The 15961-nt window shown below is 34.8% G+C and overlaps 2 protein-coding genes across 2 annotated transcripts; both read right to left on the bottom strand.

The window, feature by feature from the left end:
• Positions 1–3136: 3136 nt before the first annotated feature.
• Positions 3137–6322, bottom strand: PEX4 (peroxin4). Its single transcript, XM_078318221.1, has 6 exons — positions 6135–6322; positions 5900–5948; positions 5607–5726; positions 4485–4613; positions 4045–4174; positions 3137–3444 (listed from the first exon to the last, which is right to left on the bottom strand). The coding sequence occupies exons 2-6, from the start codon at positions 5900–5902 to the stop codon at positions 3356–3358; spliced, it is 471 nt and encodes a 156-aa protein (XP_078174347.1). The 5' UTR covers positions 5903–5948; positions 6135–6322; the 3' UTR covers positions 3137–3355.
• A 2328-nt stretch (positions 6323–8650) lies between these two features.
• On the bottom strand, positions 8651–15322 carry LOC144568003 (TOM1-like protein 9). Its single transcript, XM_078318217.1, has 10 exons — positions 14998–15322; positions 14343–14421; positions 13968–14066; positions 13740–13853; positions 13120–13274; positions 12899–12980; positions 12613–12698; positions 12042–12275; positions 10748–11286; positions 8651–9462 (listed from the first exon to the last, which is right to left on the bottom strand). Exons 1-10 carry the CDS (start codon positions 15096–15098, stop codon positions 8843–8845), a joined length of 2109 nt encoding a protein of 702 aa, XP_078174343.1. The 5' UTR covers positions 15099–15322; the 3' UTR covers positions 8651–8842.
• Between the last annotated feature and the right edge of the window lie 639 nt (positions 15323–15961).

Genomic DNA, 15961 nt, shown 5'->3' with positions numbered 1-15961 from the left:
GGTCAGAGCTGATCTAATTATTTAATATTCAGAAAATATTTATAATCTGTGAATTTATTATTGTTGGCTTTGTCATCGGCACTCTCATAATTTTAAAAAATTTATATAATTGAATTTTTTTTTAAATACTAAATATGTACATATAATCTAATATACACATAAAGAAAGAGTGAGTCTATGTTACTTTGCAAAGTGCACATCGATTCATGAATCAAATTCTCTGCCCACAAATAATGAGCCTATGTTACTTTACAAAGTGCACATCATTCTCCCGAAATTTTTATTAATAGGAAATATAATAAAAAAATATTCAGATTAGAGAACACTTTTGATTTTTTTCGAGATATAGGGAAAACGTTTTGATTTATCACGGCCTCTGGCCGTTATGACTTATCACGGCCAGGATTAACACTAATTACCGCACTTATTAAAAAAAAAAAAAAAAAAGAGTTCCTGGCCGTGATTGATAATCACGGCCAGAATTCAAATCCAGTGCAATATCTGACCGTGTAGAATGAGATCTGAGTTTGTCCTTTGTCCATTTTAATATGGCATTGCTGGCCGTGATTATCAATCACGGCCATGAATTTTTTTTGTTTTTTTTTTTTTTTAATAAGTGCGGTAATTAGTGCTAATCTTGGCCGTGATAAGTCATAACGGTCAGAGGCTGTGATAAATCAAAACGTTTTCCCTATATCTCGAAAAAAATCAAAAGTGTTCTCTAATCTGAATATTTTTTTATTATATTTCCTATTAATAAAAATTTCGGCATCATTCTCTGCTGCCCACTAGTGGTGGGACTAGTGGGCAGGATGTTCCTGCCATCCTAAAAAACTAACCAATCTGTATATGCCACGTTGTTTGAACTCTCAATGAAAGTTTTCAACATAATTAATTCCCTAGTCCGTCATTAATATTTGTAGACTACCTTAGCAAGTTTATTAAGCACTGATATATTAACTCAGATAATTAACAAAAATAAAAAATACAATCCATTTTGTCTTTTATGAAATAATTAATAATATATGCCAATATCTAAAGGATAATCATTATAATGAATATAAATAAAAATACATTTATAAAAAAAATATCACAAGATATTCCTTTTATAAGAAAATAAGTTATCTAGATGAGAGTTTCAATACAACAAATTTATTTGTAATTTGAGTTATAAATAAAAGAGTAAACTTGGATATTTTATAGAACAAAATCTGGTAGTCTGAGTGGGAACTTTTATTTTTTTAAATTATTATTATATAAAAATATATATTGAGTCCGTGAGATTTTCGATGGCCTAAAAGGCTTCAAGCTAGCATAGTGACAAATGACTTATTCGCGTTCAATTCGATGAGGTCAAAAATTCGTGATTCAGAAATAATTCGGATATAATTCAAGAATGATTTAGAATTATCCGGATCAAAGATCTCAGTCCTACAAAAGAGAAAAAAAAAATAAACCAAAAAAAAATGTTATGGGAAAAATTCGCGAATTATTCGGGTTTAATTCGGTCAAAGTTTGGTCAACCGAATAATTCAATGTTTGGTTCAGCATCACCAAAAAAACAAATTATCCGGATTTAATTCGCGAATCTTGTGACTATGCAAGTTAGTGGTTCGAATTCAAACTTTGGACCCATACTACTAACTCAGCTCCAAAGTTTGAATCTGAGTTACCCACTCGGTGCCTTCTTGGTCATAAAAATTTCACGTAATAAATCTATTTTCTTATGTTATTTAATAATAATTTTTAGAAATAAAAATTATCTTGAGATTTTGTACTACAAAATGTCCAAAGTTTTTTTTTTGTTTCTATTTAATAATTTATAACTCGACATGGGCATTAAATTTGTTGTATCGAAATTCTCCGCTGGATGACTTACTTTTTGATAAAAGAAAAATATCTTGTCATATTTTTTTCATTAATTCATTTTCATTATAATGATTATCTTCTAAATTACTTGTGGTATTATTAATTATTTCATAAAAAACAAACTGGATTATTTTATCTAATTTTTTCTCGTCATGTGAGTTAATTTTTCTATGCTTAGAAAATTTATTTAAGTTAGTCTACAAATATTAATGACGGACTAGGGAATTATTTATTGTGAAAATCTTCTCAAAAGAGTTCAAAACACGTGGCACATGTATATTTGTTAGTTTTCAAGGATGGCAGAAAAATCATGCCCGTCGACTAGTGGGCAAAAAATTTGATTTCCATCAATCCAAACTATGAATTCATATTTTCATTTTTTAAATCCAAACAATTTATCAAACCATTCAACATAATCTATATAGGAAAATATACTTATAGATCAAACTTTATATATTTTGTTTAGATTTTTTTTGCTATCTTTTAAAATAAGTAGAAAATCACTTAATTTAAAATTTTAGACTGTTTTCAACCTATCTAAAAATATAGTAACAAAATTCCAAAACAAAAAGAAAAAAAAAAGTAATTCGATCTCCAATTGCATATAAAGCACACATCAATTCAAACTATGGATTATATTTTTGTTTTCAAAGTCCAAACACTTGGTCGGACCATTCAACATGATTTCCATATGAAAATATACTTGTAAATCAAACTTTACATTTTTCTTAGATTTTTTTTATCATCTTTTAAAATAAGTAGAAAATCACACAAGTTAAAATTTTAGACCGTCCAAATGTAGTAATTTTCAACTTATCTAAAAGTATAATAACAAAATTCCAAAAAGAAAAAAAAAGAAGGTAAAATCCAATCTTCAACTACATATAAAGCACACATCAATCCGAACTATGGATCCATATTTTCGTTTTGAAATCCAAACAATTGATCTCACCGTTTAACATGATCATCTCCATATGAAAATGTACTTGTAGGTCAAACTTTACATTTTTTTTACTATCTTTTAAAATAAGAAGAAAATCACCTAATTTAAAAAAAAATTAGATCCTCCAAAAGTAGTAATTTTCAATCTATCGAAAAATACAGAAAAAAAAGTCCCCCAAAAAAAACAAAGTAAAATCCAGTCTTCAACTACTTTTTTCATCCAGAGATCATGTTGAGCGGTTCAGATCGACTATTTGAACTTCGAAAATAAAGATATGAATCCATAGTGCGGATTGATCTGCACTTTACAAAGTATCATAGCCTCACTCCATAAAAATATACTATAACAACAATCCACATAATCAAGTAGGCAAAAGGCTCATGCATCCATGAAATGATTATCAGGTCTTATATGAACTAATGCATTGTTATTATTATGAAGTCTCAACTGCCATATCACGTATCACATAAAAATACAGTAATATCAACCACATCAACCAGTAGACTGATGCATAGTAATTATTATATCATTTACCCCACGAGTTCAAGTTTTCTTTGGCATGGCTGCGAGTCTTGTGTACATCTTAGCCATCGATTGGAACCCCCTAAGATCGCCTGATCGGAGAAGATTGCCTACAAATGAACAAAACTCAAAACTTCAGTTTTTAAGAGAGAAACACACAGGATAGATGATTTTTAATTCAGATTGTAAATATCCATATATATGAGGAGTTCCCAGAAAATGAGCAATGTTGGCCGATGACTTGTGTTAAGTTTTAATTGGACTTAAAAAATATTTAATCATAAGCCCTGGAGTATAATTGTTCCTTTGCTTATGGCACAGTTTAACAAGATTGTTTCTAATTGATCTAAGACAAATAGAATGCCATTTAACAAAATCAGGTAAAAGAAACATGTATGTGCCCATACAGCACAGGAAAGATGTATTGCAAGTTCATAGATAACAAAATCTCAAGGATCGGTATTATCACAAATAACATTTTTTTTACACAATGAAAGAACCATGAAGCTATATTAACATATCTTCCTACAAGTTGAGAATTTATTTCCTCGAGTCCTTGTGTAGTATATTACCGGTATCCAAGTTTTTAAGCTTCAGAGGTGTTAAACTTCTCAACGTTTCTTTTGGGCTTTCTAGTAAAATTATAAAGGTGAGGGTGTTGCATGCCATCAAGCCTTAAACAAATGATTCAATGATAAGTAAAGACGAACCAGAATCACAATTGAGGGGGCTGTCAGGCTCAGGATGGGCCATAAGGGCAATTATGGCCCGACAGACTGACTGTAGGGTCCACGCTGGGCTCCACGCATTCTTCAATATATCTAGGCATATTTCTCCCGTCTGTATTTTTTAATAAATTTTAAACAAAAGAGAAAGACAGAACTAGAATATGCACATACTCGATGGTCTGAATTCTAAATATTAATTACAAGGGCTTATAAAAAAAATAATAACAATTTACATATGATTTCTGGAATGAAACAAGTTGCTTACAACCTCAAAGAAATGAAAGTGAGGTAAACCATCGTCATCTTTTATAGGGCAAAAGTTGATGAACATGGTCAAACTAGCAAAAGTGGCTAGACTCCCATGAAATGTTCTTAAGTGTTATTAAGTTAAAAAATTACTCGTAAGACAAGGGAGAACTTACCTTAAAATGCACGTTTGGGTGGAAAATCTTGGTCAAAAATCGAACTTGAGGAGGCAATAAAGGATACTGTTCAGGAATTGCAAATGCCAGCTGAAAAACACCTCCTTCATAGGGTGTTTCTGACGGTCCCTGCACATCACAGACAGCAGGCTATCAAGTACTATTCACATTATACCCCATATAACAGCCAATTTCTTTCTTTCCTTCTGGCATTGAATAATTCTAGAGAGTATTTTGGTAACTCCATTCACATTGTAAAAGATGCAAAAGACTACAGAGATAGTGATGGTAGAATGTTTTCTAAATAAAAGAAACTAAAGTTAATAACTTCATAAAAATAAAAATAAATCCAAACAGATGCAAATAATGCACACTCAAGTTTTGTTCAAGGAAAATTCGTAAAAAGCTCACTAATTCTGCTAAAAAATTCCAAATTGGACATTACGTTCCCACCCCACTGATTGTAAGTAAACTAACAAGATATACACTTCCCTCGCAGACATTTGTCCTTCTCATTTTATAGTACCAACCACCACTTTCTTCTCCTACCATGACCCATTAGGAGATTAAAAGAAAGAAGAAAAAATAAAATTTTCCAAGTCGTTTAATAGGGGCAAAATGAAAGTTAGTGACTTGATGAGAGTGAGAAAAATCGAAGTTAAGGCAGTCAATAACCTCCTGAAAAAAAAATCCACTTTATTACCAAAGATCAAAAGTAAACATTCATTTTTTTTCCTTTTTTTGCTACTGATGTACCTTGAAGCTAATTTGTTAATATTCTATTTTATGCTAGAATACCATAGAAAATTTATCAAGAACACAGTGGTAACTTTGTTGACAAAAGAATATTAGTATAAATTTTGAAAGTTTGATTTATGTTTCGTAAACAAAAGAAACTGCATATAGACCAGATAGATTGCCATTTACACCGTACTCACCATAGAAAAGATCAAAGATTAGGAATTGTTATGGGTGCTTACAGGAAACTAAATGCTGATGTTGCAAATTTCCTGAATGAAATTAAACTTGACAAGGAAAAAATACCATGGCTATTTTATCATTATTAAAAATGTGGAACAATTGTGAACTCCTTGTTTAAAAAAAAGGGATAAAATAAGATACCTTGATAAGAGCAGTCCATTTGAAAATATTAGAATCGTCACATACTAACTGGATATCTGGGTCAGCTGATTTCTCTCTTTGCACTTCCCTGTACTCCTTGTGTAACCTAGCTCTAGATGCCTTTTGTTACAAATTAAGATAATTAGATCAATTAGTCCAAACAATCAATCTATACTCGCAGGTGTACAAAGACAAAACTTCCATTGACACTCAAAAATTCGCATTTCAGCCTTGAAACCCAAACTCAGAGCAGATTAAACACATATTAAGCAAAAGCATAGTGAGTAACAAACCATGATTATCAAAATCACTTCAATCTCAAGCTCTGATTCCAATTCCAAACTGCAAATATGAAAATCACAAAAGAGAACTTTTAAGTAATCAATAAGATCGGTTCCATCTTATACAGAGACAGCGTGTGGTTATTGACAACCCTTTTAGGAATTCTATTATTGGGCGATTTTGCATACCGATTGGCTGCGTTTTGGTTTTGGGCGAAAGCAAAATTGAATCGGAAGAGAGACTCACCGTCGAATTCACGCCGATTTTCCCTTCCTTCTCGTTTGTTTGCGACTGATAAGTCTTCCGATTTGATTTTCTTTTACTGGTATGTTCAAAATTGGATGCGATTGATGATCGGAGGAGAATATTGGGTTGCGGGTAGCGTGAATGATGTTTCGTTAGTTAGGAAGAGAAAAGAATAAAAGAAAATGAAAAGGGCAATTTTATTGGGCCGTGTATTTAGAGATTTATTGGTCAGCTATTACTTGTAATCTTCTTGGGCCGAATCATAGTTCTCAAATTCCATTGTGCCCTTTCTGATTAGAGATATACATCAGAGTGGAAAAAACGTGCTGTGCCGTGCTGTGCTGTGACTAAGTGAACAATAATTCGTGCCGTGACCAAGTAAACAGTGACTCATGTCGTGCCGTGATCAAAATGTCAAGGGATGATCACAGCACGCGAGTGACTCACGTGCCGTATCTAAACATAACTGGTCACATTTCTCATGTTTAACTATTTTTTAATAATTTAAATTAGTTTATTCAAGATTCACCATTTGATTAAGACCTAACGGTCCTAATTACACATGACTCGCGTGATTACGTGCCGTGTGGTGACCAAAATGTCAATGAGTGGTCACGGCACGCGACATGTGAATCACAGCATGGAACAGTAACACGTGAGCTGACTCCGCCATGCCATTTTTCCCACTCTATGTGGAAGTACTCAAATTCCAATGTAAGAGATGAATCAAACACGAGTTAATATCACATGATAATATTTTGTTTATGTTTGCATCGTTTCAATTAGTTCGCATTGTAACAATTTTGAAAGAAAAAAAGAAATGTACAAAGCTTATACTCGAGTGCAAGATACATCAAAGGAAGGAAGAGTATATGAATAATGGTTTGTGCATGCAATTATTAACAAAAAGTGATTTAGACATCCATTGAAAAGAAAGAGCATATGAATATGCGTTATACACATAGAAAGAATATATATATATATATATATATATAGGGTCCGGCTAATTTGCTACCGGCAGCATTTTAGCCGGAGGTGCTGCCGCCCCTTTTTTTATTTTGTGATGTCCAAACAACAAATCCAAACCGTTAGATGTTTAATCTATATTATAATCTGCTTGGAGACCAAATTTTATATATTTTGGAATTTTTTTACTATTTATTAAGCTGGTTTGAAAACCGCTGATTTCAATGCTGCAGAAATTTACTAAAAACAGCGGTTTTCAAACTAGCTTAATAAATAGTAAAAAAATTCCAAAAAATGTAAAATTTGGTCTCCAAGTAGATTATAATATAGATTAAACATCTAACGGTTTGAATTTGTTGTTTGGACATCACAAAATAAAAAAAGGACGGCAGCACCTCCGGCAAAAATGCTGCCGGCAGCAAATTAGCCGGACCCATATATATACATATATAGGGAAAATTTCCAATGTACCCATCAAAACTTTTGAAATAGCCAATTTATCCATCAAAACATAAAAATATCCTATTTACCCATTCAAACTGAAGTTGTTTTCTTTTATCCCCATCTCTTCATAAATATATTATTTGTCTTTTATTAAAAACCAAGTTGACTAATTTACCCCGTCTTCTTCTCTGATATCTTTCATGTGCTAATTGATTTGACTATTTCAATCGGAGAGCAGTCTTGCTTATTGTTTAGCCTATAACCAACCTGTCGGCATACATAATGGCGATGGATATTATTGCAATGATCCTGGGGTGAGCGTTATGGCTATATCCCTCTCTGATCTTTTATAGTGTTTTGGCTACTTTTTTAAAGTGAATTGGGTAAGACTATCAAATAGAATTTTAACTAAACGATTGAGACAATGATTTTCTAAAATGAGATAGAACCTTGTTTCTGCAAGGGAACCGCTCAAGCCTAGTCTCTAGTTGATCTTTGTATTCAACGAAGAAGGTCATAGAGTACAGTAATTGGTGCTTGGAGTCAAAGGCTACTTGAAGATTAACTTTCTTTTGTCATTTTGCCCATTGATCATTAACGAAGAAAGAAGCTTTTGAAATTATACCAAACGAAGTAGCACTATGCAATTTCTTTGATTTTTCTTCAACAACCCCCCCCCCCCCCCCCCCCCCCCCACACACACACACACACACACACACACACACACACACACCCACCCACACCCAAAGCACTCTACTCTTTGTTTTGTTTCTTCTATTGAGTTTCTTTTTGGCAAATTTAAAGTCAGATTAATTGTTTTCTTCTCTCGCCTTCACCAGTTCTCTCCGATTAAAATAGTTGAATTAATTAGATGAGAGAAGAAGACGGGTAAATTAGTCAACTTGATTTTTAATAAAAGACAAATAATATATTTATGAAGAGATGGGGATAAAAGAAAACAACTTCAGTTTGAATGGGTAAATAGGATATTTTCATATTTTGATGGGTAAATTGGCTATTTCAAAAGTTTTCATGGATACACCAGAAATTTTCCATATATATATATATATATATATACAAGGAAAAGAAAACAAAGAGAAGTGTAATTACAGAAGCACATAATCTCAAAAGCTCTTTATTCAACAATGCCATTTGCACTATCAGAACCAATAGCCCGCAACAAATGAGAAAGAAAACAAATTATATATAAAATTTCTACAAGCAGTACAACAACCTCACAAGAAAATGCAACAAAAAAAAAATGAACTGCCGTGAATAAAAAAAAATGCCTTCAACTTTTATTTGGGCTTAGATTTTGCCATACTAACAAGGTCTCCAAAAAGTTTGTCCTCAGGCTTGGCGGGCCTACTAGACGGTACCATTGGGGTACTGCTACCATAAGAGAGACCGCTAACAGCCCCACCCCCATACCCACCAGTCTTATCCTGCATAGAGAGGCCGTACATCCTCTGAGATAGATCATTTGTACCGCCCATGTTGGCACCATACCCATACATTTGTTGCCCCATCTGACCGTAGTATTGTGATGCATCCTGTGCTGGTTGTTGCATGTACCCACCGTAACCCATCATTTGATTGCCATACATAGCCATTTGCTGAGGATACATACCATACTGACCAGGCGGGCCATATTGGCCAGTCGGGCCCTGTTGGTACTGCATTCCAGGGTACTGAGCCCCTTGTACCATCTGTTGTTGTTGCTGTGGTAAGAAACCAGGTTGACCATTTTGCATTGGCATCTGACCCATTTGCATGGGGGATTGTGGTTGCATTGTGGAAACACCTTGGCCAGCATGAGTTTGTATCTGCATTCCTCCTGGTTGCACAGCTTGTGTTTGACTGGACTGATCCAGTTGGGTTTCCCATGGTGGTAGCGGAAAAGCTTCCCCTTGATTATCTGCATACGGAAGGCAAAAGGCAAAGTTAAAATGTGATCGTGCTTAGAAGGCAAAGAGTGCCAATTCGGGCTTCTTTTCTGGCAAATGACCCCAACTAGCAAACATGTCTTTTTTCCTTTAATGCATAAACTAAATTCAAGCAAAATAATTTACAGACTTATCAAAAATCACAACAAAATAACTTTACTAATAGTTTGGTCTCCCATTAAAGCATTGAAGCTCTTTTAGTTGCATCAGAACAATATTCTGATAAATTTGATATTATTCAAATAAATTGAACCTTCCTAACATGTGTTATATCTAATTGATAAAACCAGGTTTTAATCCTTGAACTTAGCCCATGAACATTTGCACCAAGTTGGTTCTTAAACTTCTGAAAAGGAGCAAAATCAGTCCCAGAGCTTGTGCCTGGGCCAGTTTGATTCTTGAATTTTCAGAAAGAAACTGAGCTACCCCTTAAACTTCTCTGAAAATAACAATTAGTCCAAGGACAAACTTGGTGCGAACTAAAGTTCGAATATACATTTTTTTTTCTTTTTCAAAGTTAAATAACCAACTTGGTTATTTTATTGGGAACATCAACAAAGTTTGTACATGAAGGTCAAGGAACTTGTTCATTTGGCAAAATCATGAACCAAAACCTCAAATCTTCCCAATCTAGTCCTTGCGAAATTATGCAGACACGTATGCAAGTAATAAAAAGTATAGTACTACAAAGAGAATTCTAGCAAGATTGACAATAAACAGAATTGCTTCATTTTAAAGTAAAGCAGCTCATTTACTAAAGAATTGCTGTATGAATGTCATCAAGTATAGCCCAGCGGAGGTATCTACAGGCCACAGCTATACAAGTGATGATTGTTATTCTACCACAGCCTCTGTTAGGACTTCTAATAAAGTGGGGACAGTCTAATTCTAGCAAGATTGACAATAAACAGAATTGCTTCATTTTAAAGTAAAGCAGCTCATTTACTAAAGAATTGCTGTATGAATGTCATCAAGTATAGCCCAGCGGAGGTATCTACAGGCCACAGCTATACAAGTGATGATTGTTATTCTACCACAGCCTCTGTTAGGACTTCTAATAAAGTGGGGACAGTCTAAATAAAACCCCAAATGAAAAATCAAGAAAAAAAATGTGAAAGGGATTTGTTCCATCAAATCTGGTATCAGGTACTGAAACCCTGATACACATAACAGTAAATATTGTTTTGGTAGTTGATCCAACCTCTTTTGCATAGAAGCAAAAAAAAAAAAGCACAGTGAAAAGTGTTGGTTCATTACCACCATATTCTCCAGTCGGTGACTGGGGACTCATGCCTTGTGGGACCATCTGACCATTCCAGGGCAAGGCAGGTTGATTCAATTGTGGCGCTGCCTGATCAAGAGGTGTTGCCACATGATTGGCCACAGAATTAGGTGCCACAGCTCCATTTGCATAAAATCCTGGTTGAGGTGGCAGCTGTTGCTGTGGCTGAACTGCATTAACTCCAAATGACTGAGATCCCATCAAGTTGGCACTTGGATCAGTCGTCGGCGCACTATTATTTTGAGGATACATATCTACTAGTGCCAAAAGATCACCAGGGCTAGAAGCAGCATTAAAATTGGAATTGGAAGCAGAAAGGGGATCTGTGACGGGGACAAGTGCAAGTGAACTTCCATTTGTGGGAGCTGTCTCTGGGGTGTCAAAATCAAAGCTTAGAAGATCCATACTAGGTTCAGGTTTAGATGATGTGGCTGCAGCTGGGCCGTTGGATCCTTCAGGTCCAGGGAGTGCTAGCTGCTGAAGGGGTGGGTTGTCTCCCATGCTTGCACCAGATCTAGATATCACAAACGCAAATCATGTAGAATAAGGTATAAAAAAATCTACAAAATCTTAAGCCAAACCAGCTGGAAACAACCATGCATCCCAATTTCATACCATTGTTTCTTGTCTGCAAGTCGTTCAAACTGAGGATATTAAGTTAGGGAAGATTCATGTGAACCATAAACATCAAGATACTAAGATGCATTCCATAAGACAATAAATATCATGCAATCATGCAATCATGCAATCATGCATACACTCAATGTCCCCAAAATAGTCCAAATACCCTCATTATTTCCCTCAAAGAGGAGAAAATGGTTATCAAAAGCAAAAAAAAAAAAAAAAATATATATATATATAATATGTTCTCCGTAGTATAGATAAGCTGTATCTAATTCCTGTGCAACCAAAGTTTTATTTAGCCACACAATCAAGTGCAATTTTTTTTTAACATTAGTTTTTCAAATCGCTCAATGGATGACCAATCAGTTTTTAATATAGCACCAAATTTTATATCTAAACATAGAAACGTATCCACAATTTTGCTTCTTTAATTTTTATAACCGTTTTATCAGATGTAAAAGTTGTCAACTAAGTTGGTTGTAAATATAGAAACAACAAAGTAGGAAAATAAGATGAGGGTAGTTTCTAATATTTTAGTTCTGTATTTTCCTCTCATTGACAGAAACATGTTTGTAGCATTTTGGTAAACAGAGAAATGTGCACAATTAAAAAATTATAACTAAATTATTTAATGAGAGAAATTACACTCGGTCTTGATCATTGGTGGAAGTGCGGTTGGAGGTGCCATCCTCTATATCAACCAGCCGTTGAAGAGAGTTCTGCTTCGGCTTCTCTGTTTCTTTCTCCTTGTCCTTATCTTTACCTTTGTTGCTATTATCCTCACGAAATGGAATTCCAGCTGCAATGGCATCATGCTTCCCCAGCACTCTTTGCAGATCATCATTCAATGTAAGTCCCTGAGACAACAGCTCCTCATCCCTATCATCAGATAATTAACATAACATAAATAAGAATATTGTAAGAGTTCACCAAATTATCCTTAAATGGGAGGCAAGTGCTTCCATTTATCAGGCAATTGACCTGGAGTACAACATTTTTGTGGCTATATTCCTAATTCTATCCACCAAACTCTTCAAATTTGTTAATGGAGTACAAATTTATGAAATTAGTATTCATTTTTCAGGGTCTATCATTCGCCAAATGCTTCAATTTGTCATAGAGCAGTAAATGTAAACCAAATAGGCTGTTTGCATTATTGGTGCCTTATTGTTAACTAATGACTCCATGAAATGATAACAAAAGACCAACAGCTTACGCAGTCGAATTTACGAGATGGACCACCCTCTGTTTGTAATTGCGACACTGGGAAACCAAGTCTACAATCACCTCCTGCCGTACCCCCTGTATAAGAGAATAAACGCAATTCACATTGAAAAGTCACAGCCTCATTTAAAGGTACCCAAGTATTTGATATATTTATACAGTGTTCTTTTATCAATAAACAGTAAGTCAACATACGGTCACCCAAAGAGAGATCTTGTCCCATTGTTATATCATGTACAAAATCAAACATATAACACATCAGCAAGAGAATATCGTACCTCTCTGTTTGCAGGATCTAAAGCAGTGAGCATCTCTGAAAGAACATCCATGATACCACGCGCATTCTGAATCTCTGACAAGCTAATAACAAAAAAAAATCATATCTTAGCTATTTGAAATTCTTAAAAAAAAAAAAATTCAGCACTACGTGTAAATTAATAATATGAGAGACTCTGGATGTGTATGAGTGAATGACTGAGAGAGTGAGGGAAATAAATACGTCAGGGCAGGAGGTTCAGTCCCAGCAGATTCCGCTTCTTCCCTCTGAAAGTCAGGGCTACGAGAAGATCCAGGATATGTTCCTGCTGGCAATACTTGTGGGTTGAAATATGGTGCCGACCTCTCTGCTCTTTGTGGAAATACAGCTCCAGCCCGCTGAAAACAAATTAATATAATATTAACTGGCAACTTGGAAAAACACTACCACTCAGACTAGGTGTTACGATTAAGATAATAAATATGCCAATGCTAACCTGACAGATAAATAAAATAATTAAATAAAATTCAGACACCCAATATTAAGGATAGTTAAGCCAACTACAATGCAAATACTCTGCACCAAACTTTAATGCTAACTCAGCCAACCACAAACAGCCCACCATATATACTTGGTGTGATTTTATTTCACATCAAATTAGAAGTCTCAAGTGTCTAAGGCACTATTGTTAAGTACTTGTGCACTAGTCTGTCATTGGTGCTATGTTCTCAATGTATGTTGGGTCTAAACTGCACAAGAAACTTGCTAGTTGTGTTTAAACAGCATAGGTAGATACCATTACTAAACTGTAATCAAAGCAAATTTATAAACATAGTTCAGTTGAATGAAGCATGAGAACATACAAGAAGCTCATGGTATGCCGCAAAATATTGCGGGTATCTGGCACGTGGACCCCCAAAAGCTTCTTGCCATGTATCTATCAGTATCAGCACCTTCTCTTTGACATGCGGATCACACTACACCATTTAAATAATTAAAAATATCAGCCGAGTATAACAAATATAGTGAGGCAACAAAACAATGACTAGCTGAATAATACAACAATAATACTTCTATACAAAGTAAAGAACCTTTTTTCTTGATAGCTTCACCATTTCATGGGGCAAATCTCTCTCGGCAACATGCATATGAACTATATCCCCACAATTCTTCACAATTGTCTCTAGAAGCTGAAATCAACTCCAAAAAGACATACATCCTTAGCAATATTTTGTTCCAGAATAAGCCTAACAATGGATTGTTGAAGCACAAAGTACATGTGTTACCAATCAACCTTAAACTAACAAGTCTTTCTCAGGAATTTTTTTTTTTTGTGTTGGTTTAATCTCCGTTCTCAATAGTTGGGAATATTCCATCGAATAAACCATGATTGAGTCTCACATGCACAGTTACTTTGCTTTGGTTTTTTACTTTTTACAAAATATAAACAGAAAATTAGTGCTTACTGTTAGAGCAAGAAGTTGAACTTTGGAGCTTTTATGCCCAATACGTTTTCTGAGTGCTTTTACCGCATCTTTTGCTTGTCTGTAACAAACAAAAATTAATACCGAACTGTCAACATTCTGTTACTCATAAACTAGATACCAAACTTGTAGAAACAGCAACCATTTCTGACATTTTCAATACTGAACATGTATGTATTTATGTAAAATGTTAAGAAGTATTTTGTTGAACATTTAGTAAGGCCAATTCGGCTAATTAATTTCAATTGTATCCTCTCAATTGACTAGAGGTATCCCCTAGAAAGTATATGTAAACTAAAAAGGTGTCAGGGAATCCCAAGTGATATAATACCATCCTAAACTGGACTCAACTTTAGCACTATTATAAACAGACAACAGATCTTTAGTTAGATAAATAAACCAAAATTGATTTCTCGAATGCCATTTATTGAACCAACATTACAATTGAACTACTGGCTTGAGATGCTTATGAAATAATCAACACATGTCCGGTGAAGAAAAGAAAATAAACCAGAAATCATCCATTCAGCGTAAATCTGAATTCAGATTTCGTCAGAACCAGAAATGTAATAGAACTATCAACAAAATATATTGAAATACACCAAAAACCGAAATATAAACTGTTCCATCGGATTACCCGGGGTCGCGATTGAGTATATCACAGATCTCCATGTTCATAGCCCAATCCGGGCCGATTAACTGATCGCTCGTCGCCCGTTGAACCAGCGAATCCGCCATTTTTCCCACAAATGGATCCGAGTAGAGGAGAAGGAGATCTCGCCCCCAAGTGAAACGGAGATCGCGAAAGAAACCCTAACTCTAACCTAATCGCCAGCGACTATATTTCACCGCCTTATTCGCCTCTCGATTCAGTTCGCATCAATGCTTTTTTTGTGTTCTTCTCAAATCTTTACCTTTTTCTTGCTATTTTTACGTCTATTTTTTGTTATTTCCTTTATTCTCTGGCGAGCGACAAAACTTCGGGTAAAGATTTTAACAGTGTAATAATGGCTTCATGCAGCGCAATTACAATCGAATCAAAACAGCGTTAGATATGATTCGTGTGCGGAAGCCAAAACTACTCTGTTAAATTCCTTAACCAAAACTTCGATGGTGTACTCCACTTATTCTGACAAAGATCTCGTCAGTACTTTCTAATTGAGCATTTTGTGTAGCGAGCCTTTCGACAAAAAGATGTATAATATTGGTTTGCGTTTCAACTTTCAACCGGGTTGTTCTAATTCGTTATACATTCATCTACACAATTCAAATCAAAGAAAAGTTTATTCTTCCCGTAATTGGTTATCTGTATCAGTAATATGAATCTTTTATGTCACCAAACGGACACATTACGTCAGATATTAGGGTGTGTTTGGGGAGAACAGCTTGGGTCCGATGGTCATTGGATCCAAAGTGGTTTCAATGGGTTCGCTCATTATCGGATCTGTTTTAGGATTCACGCTCGCACTTTTGCGTATGCTTTAAAATTGGTGCGCACAAATTATAAAACAGATCCGATGGTGAGCAAACCCATTGGAACCACTTTGGGTCTCATGGCCATCGGACCCAAGCTGAAGTCGTGTTTGGGTGACACAAGAATA

This window comes from Carex rostrata, chromosome 17 (assembly GCF_964058835.1).
Source record: "Carex rostrata chromosome 17, lpCarRost1.2, whole genome shotgun sequence".
Classification (NCBI taxonomy): domain Eukaryota; kingdom Viridiplantae; phylum Streptophyta; class Magnoliopsida; order Poales; family Cyperaceae; genus Carex; species Carex rostrata.
The sequence above is the reverse complement of the archived record's forward strand: the minus strand, read 5'-3'. Positions and strand labels throughout refer to the sequence as shown.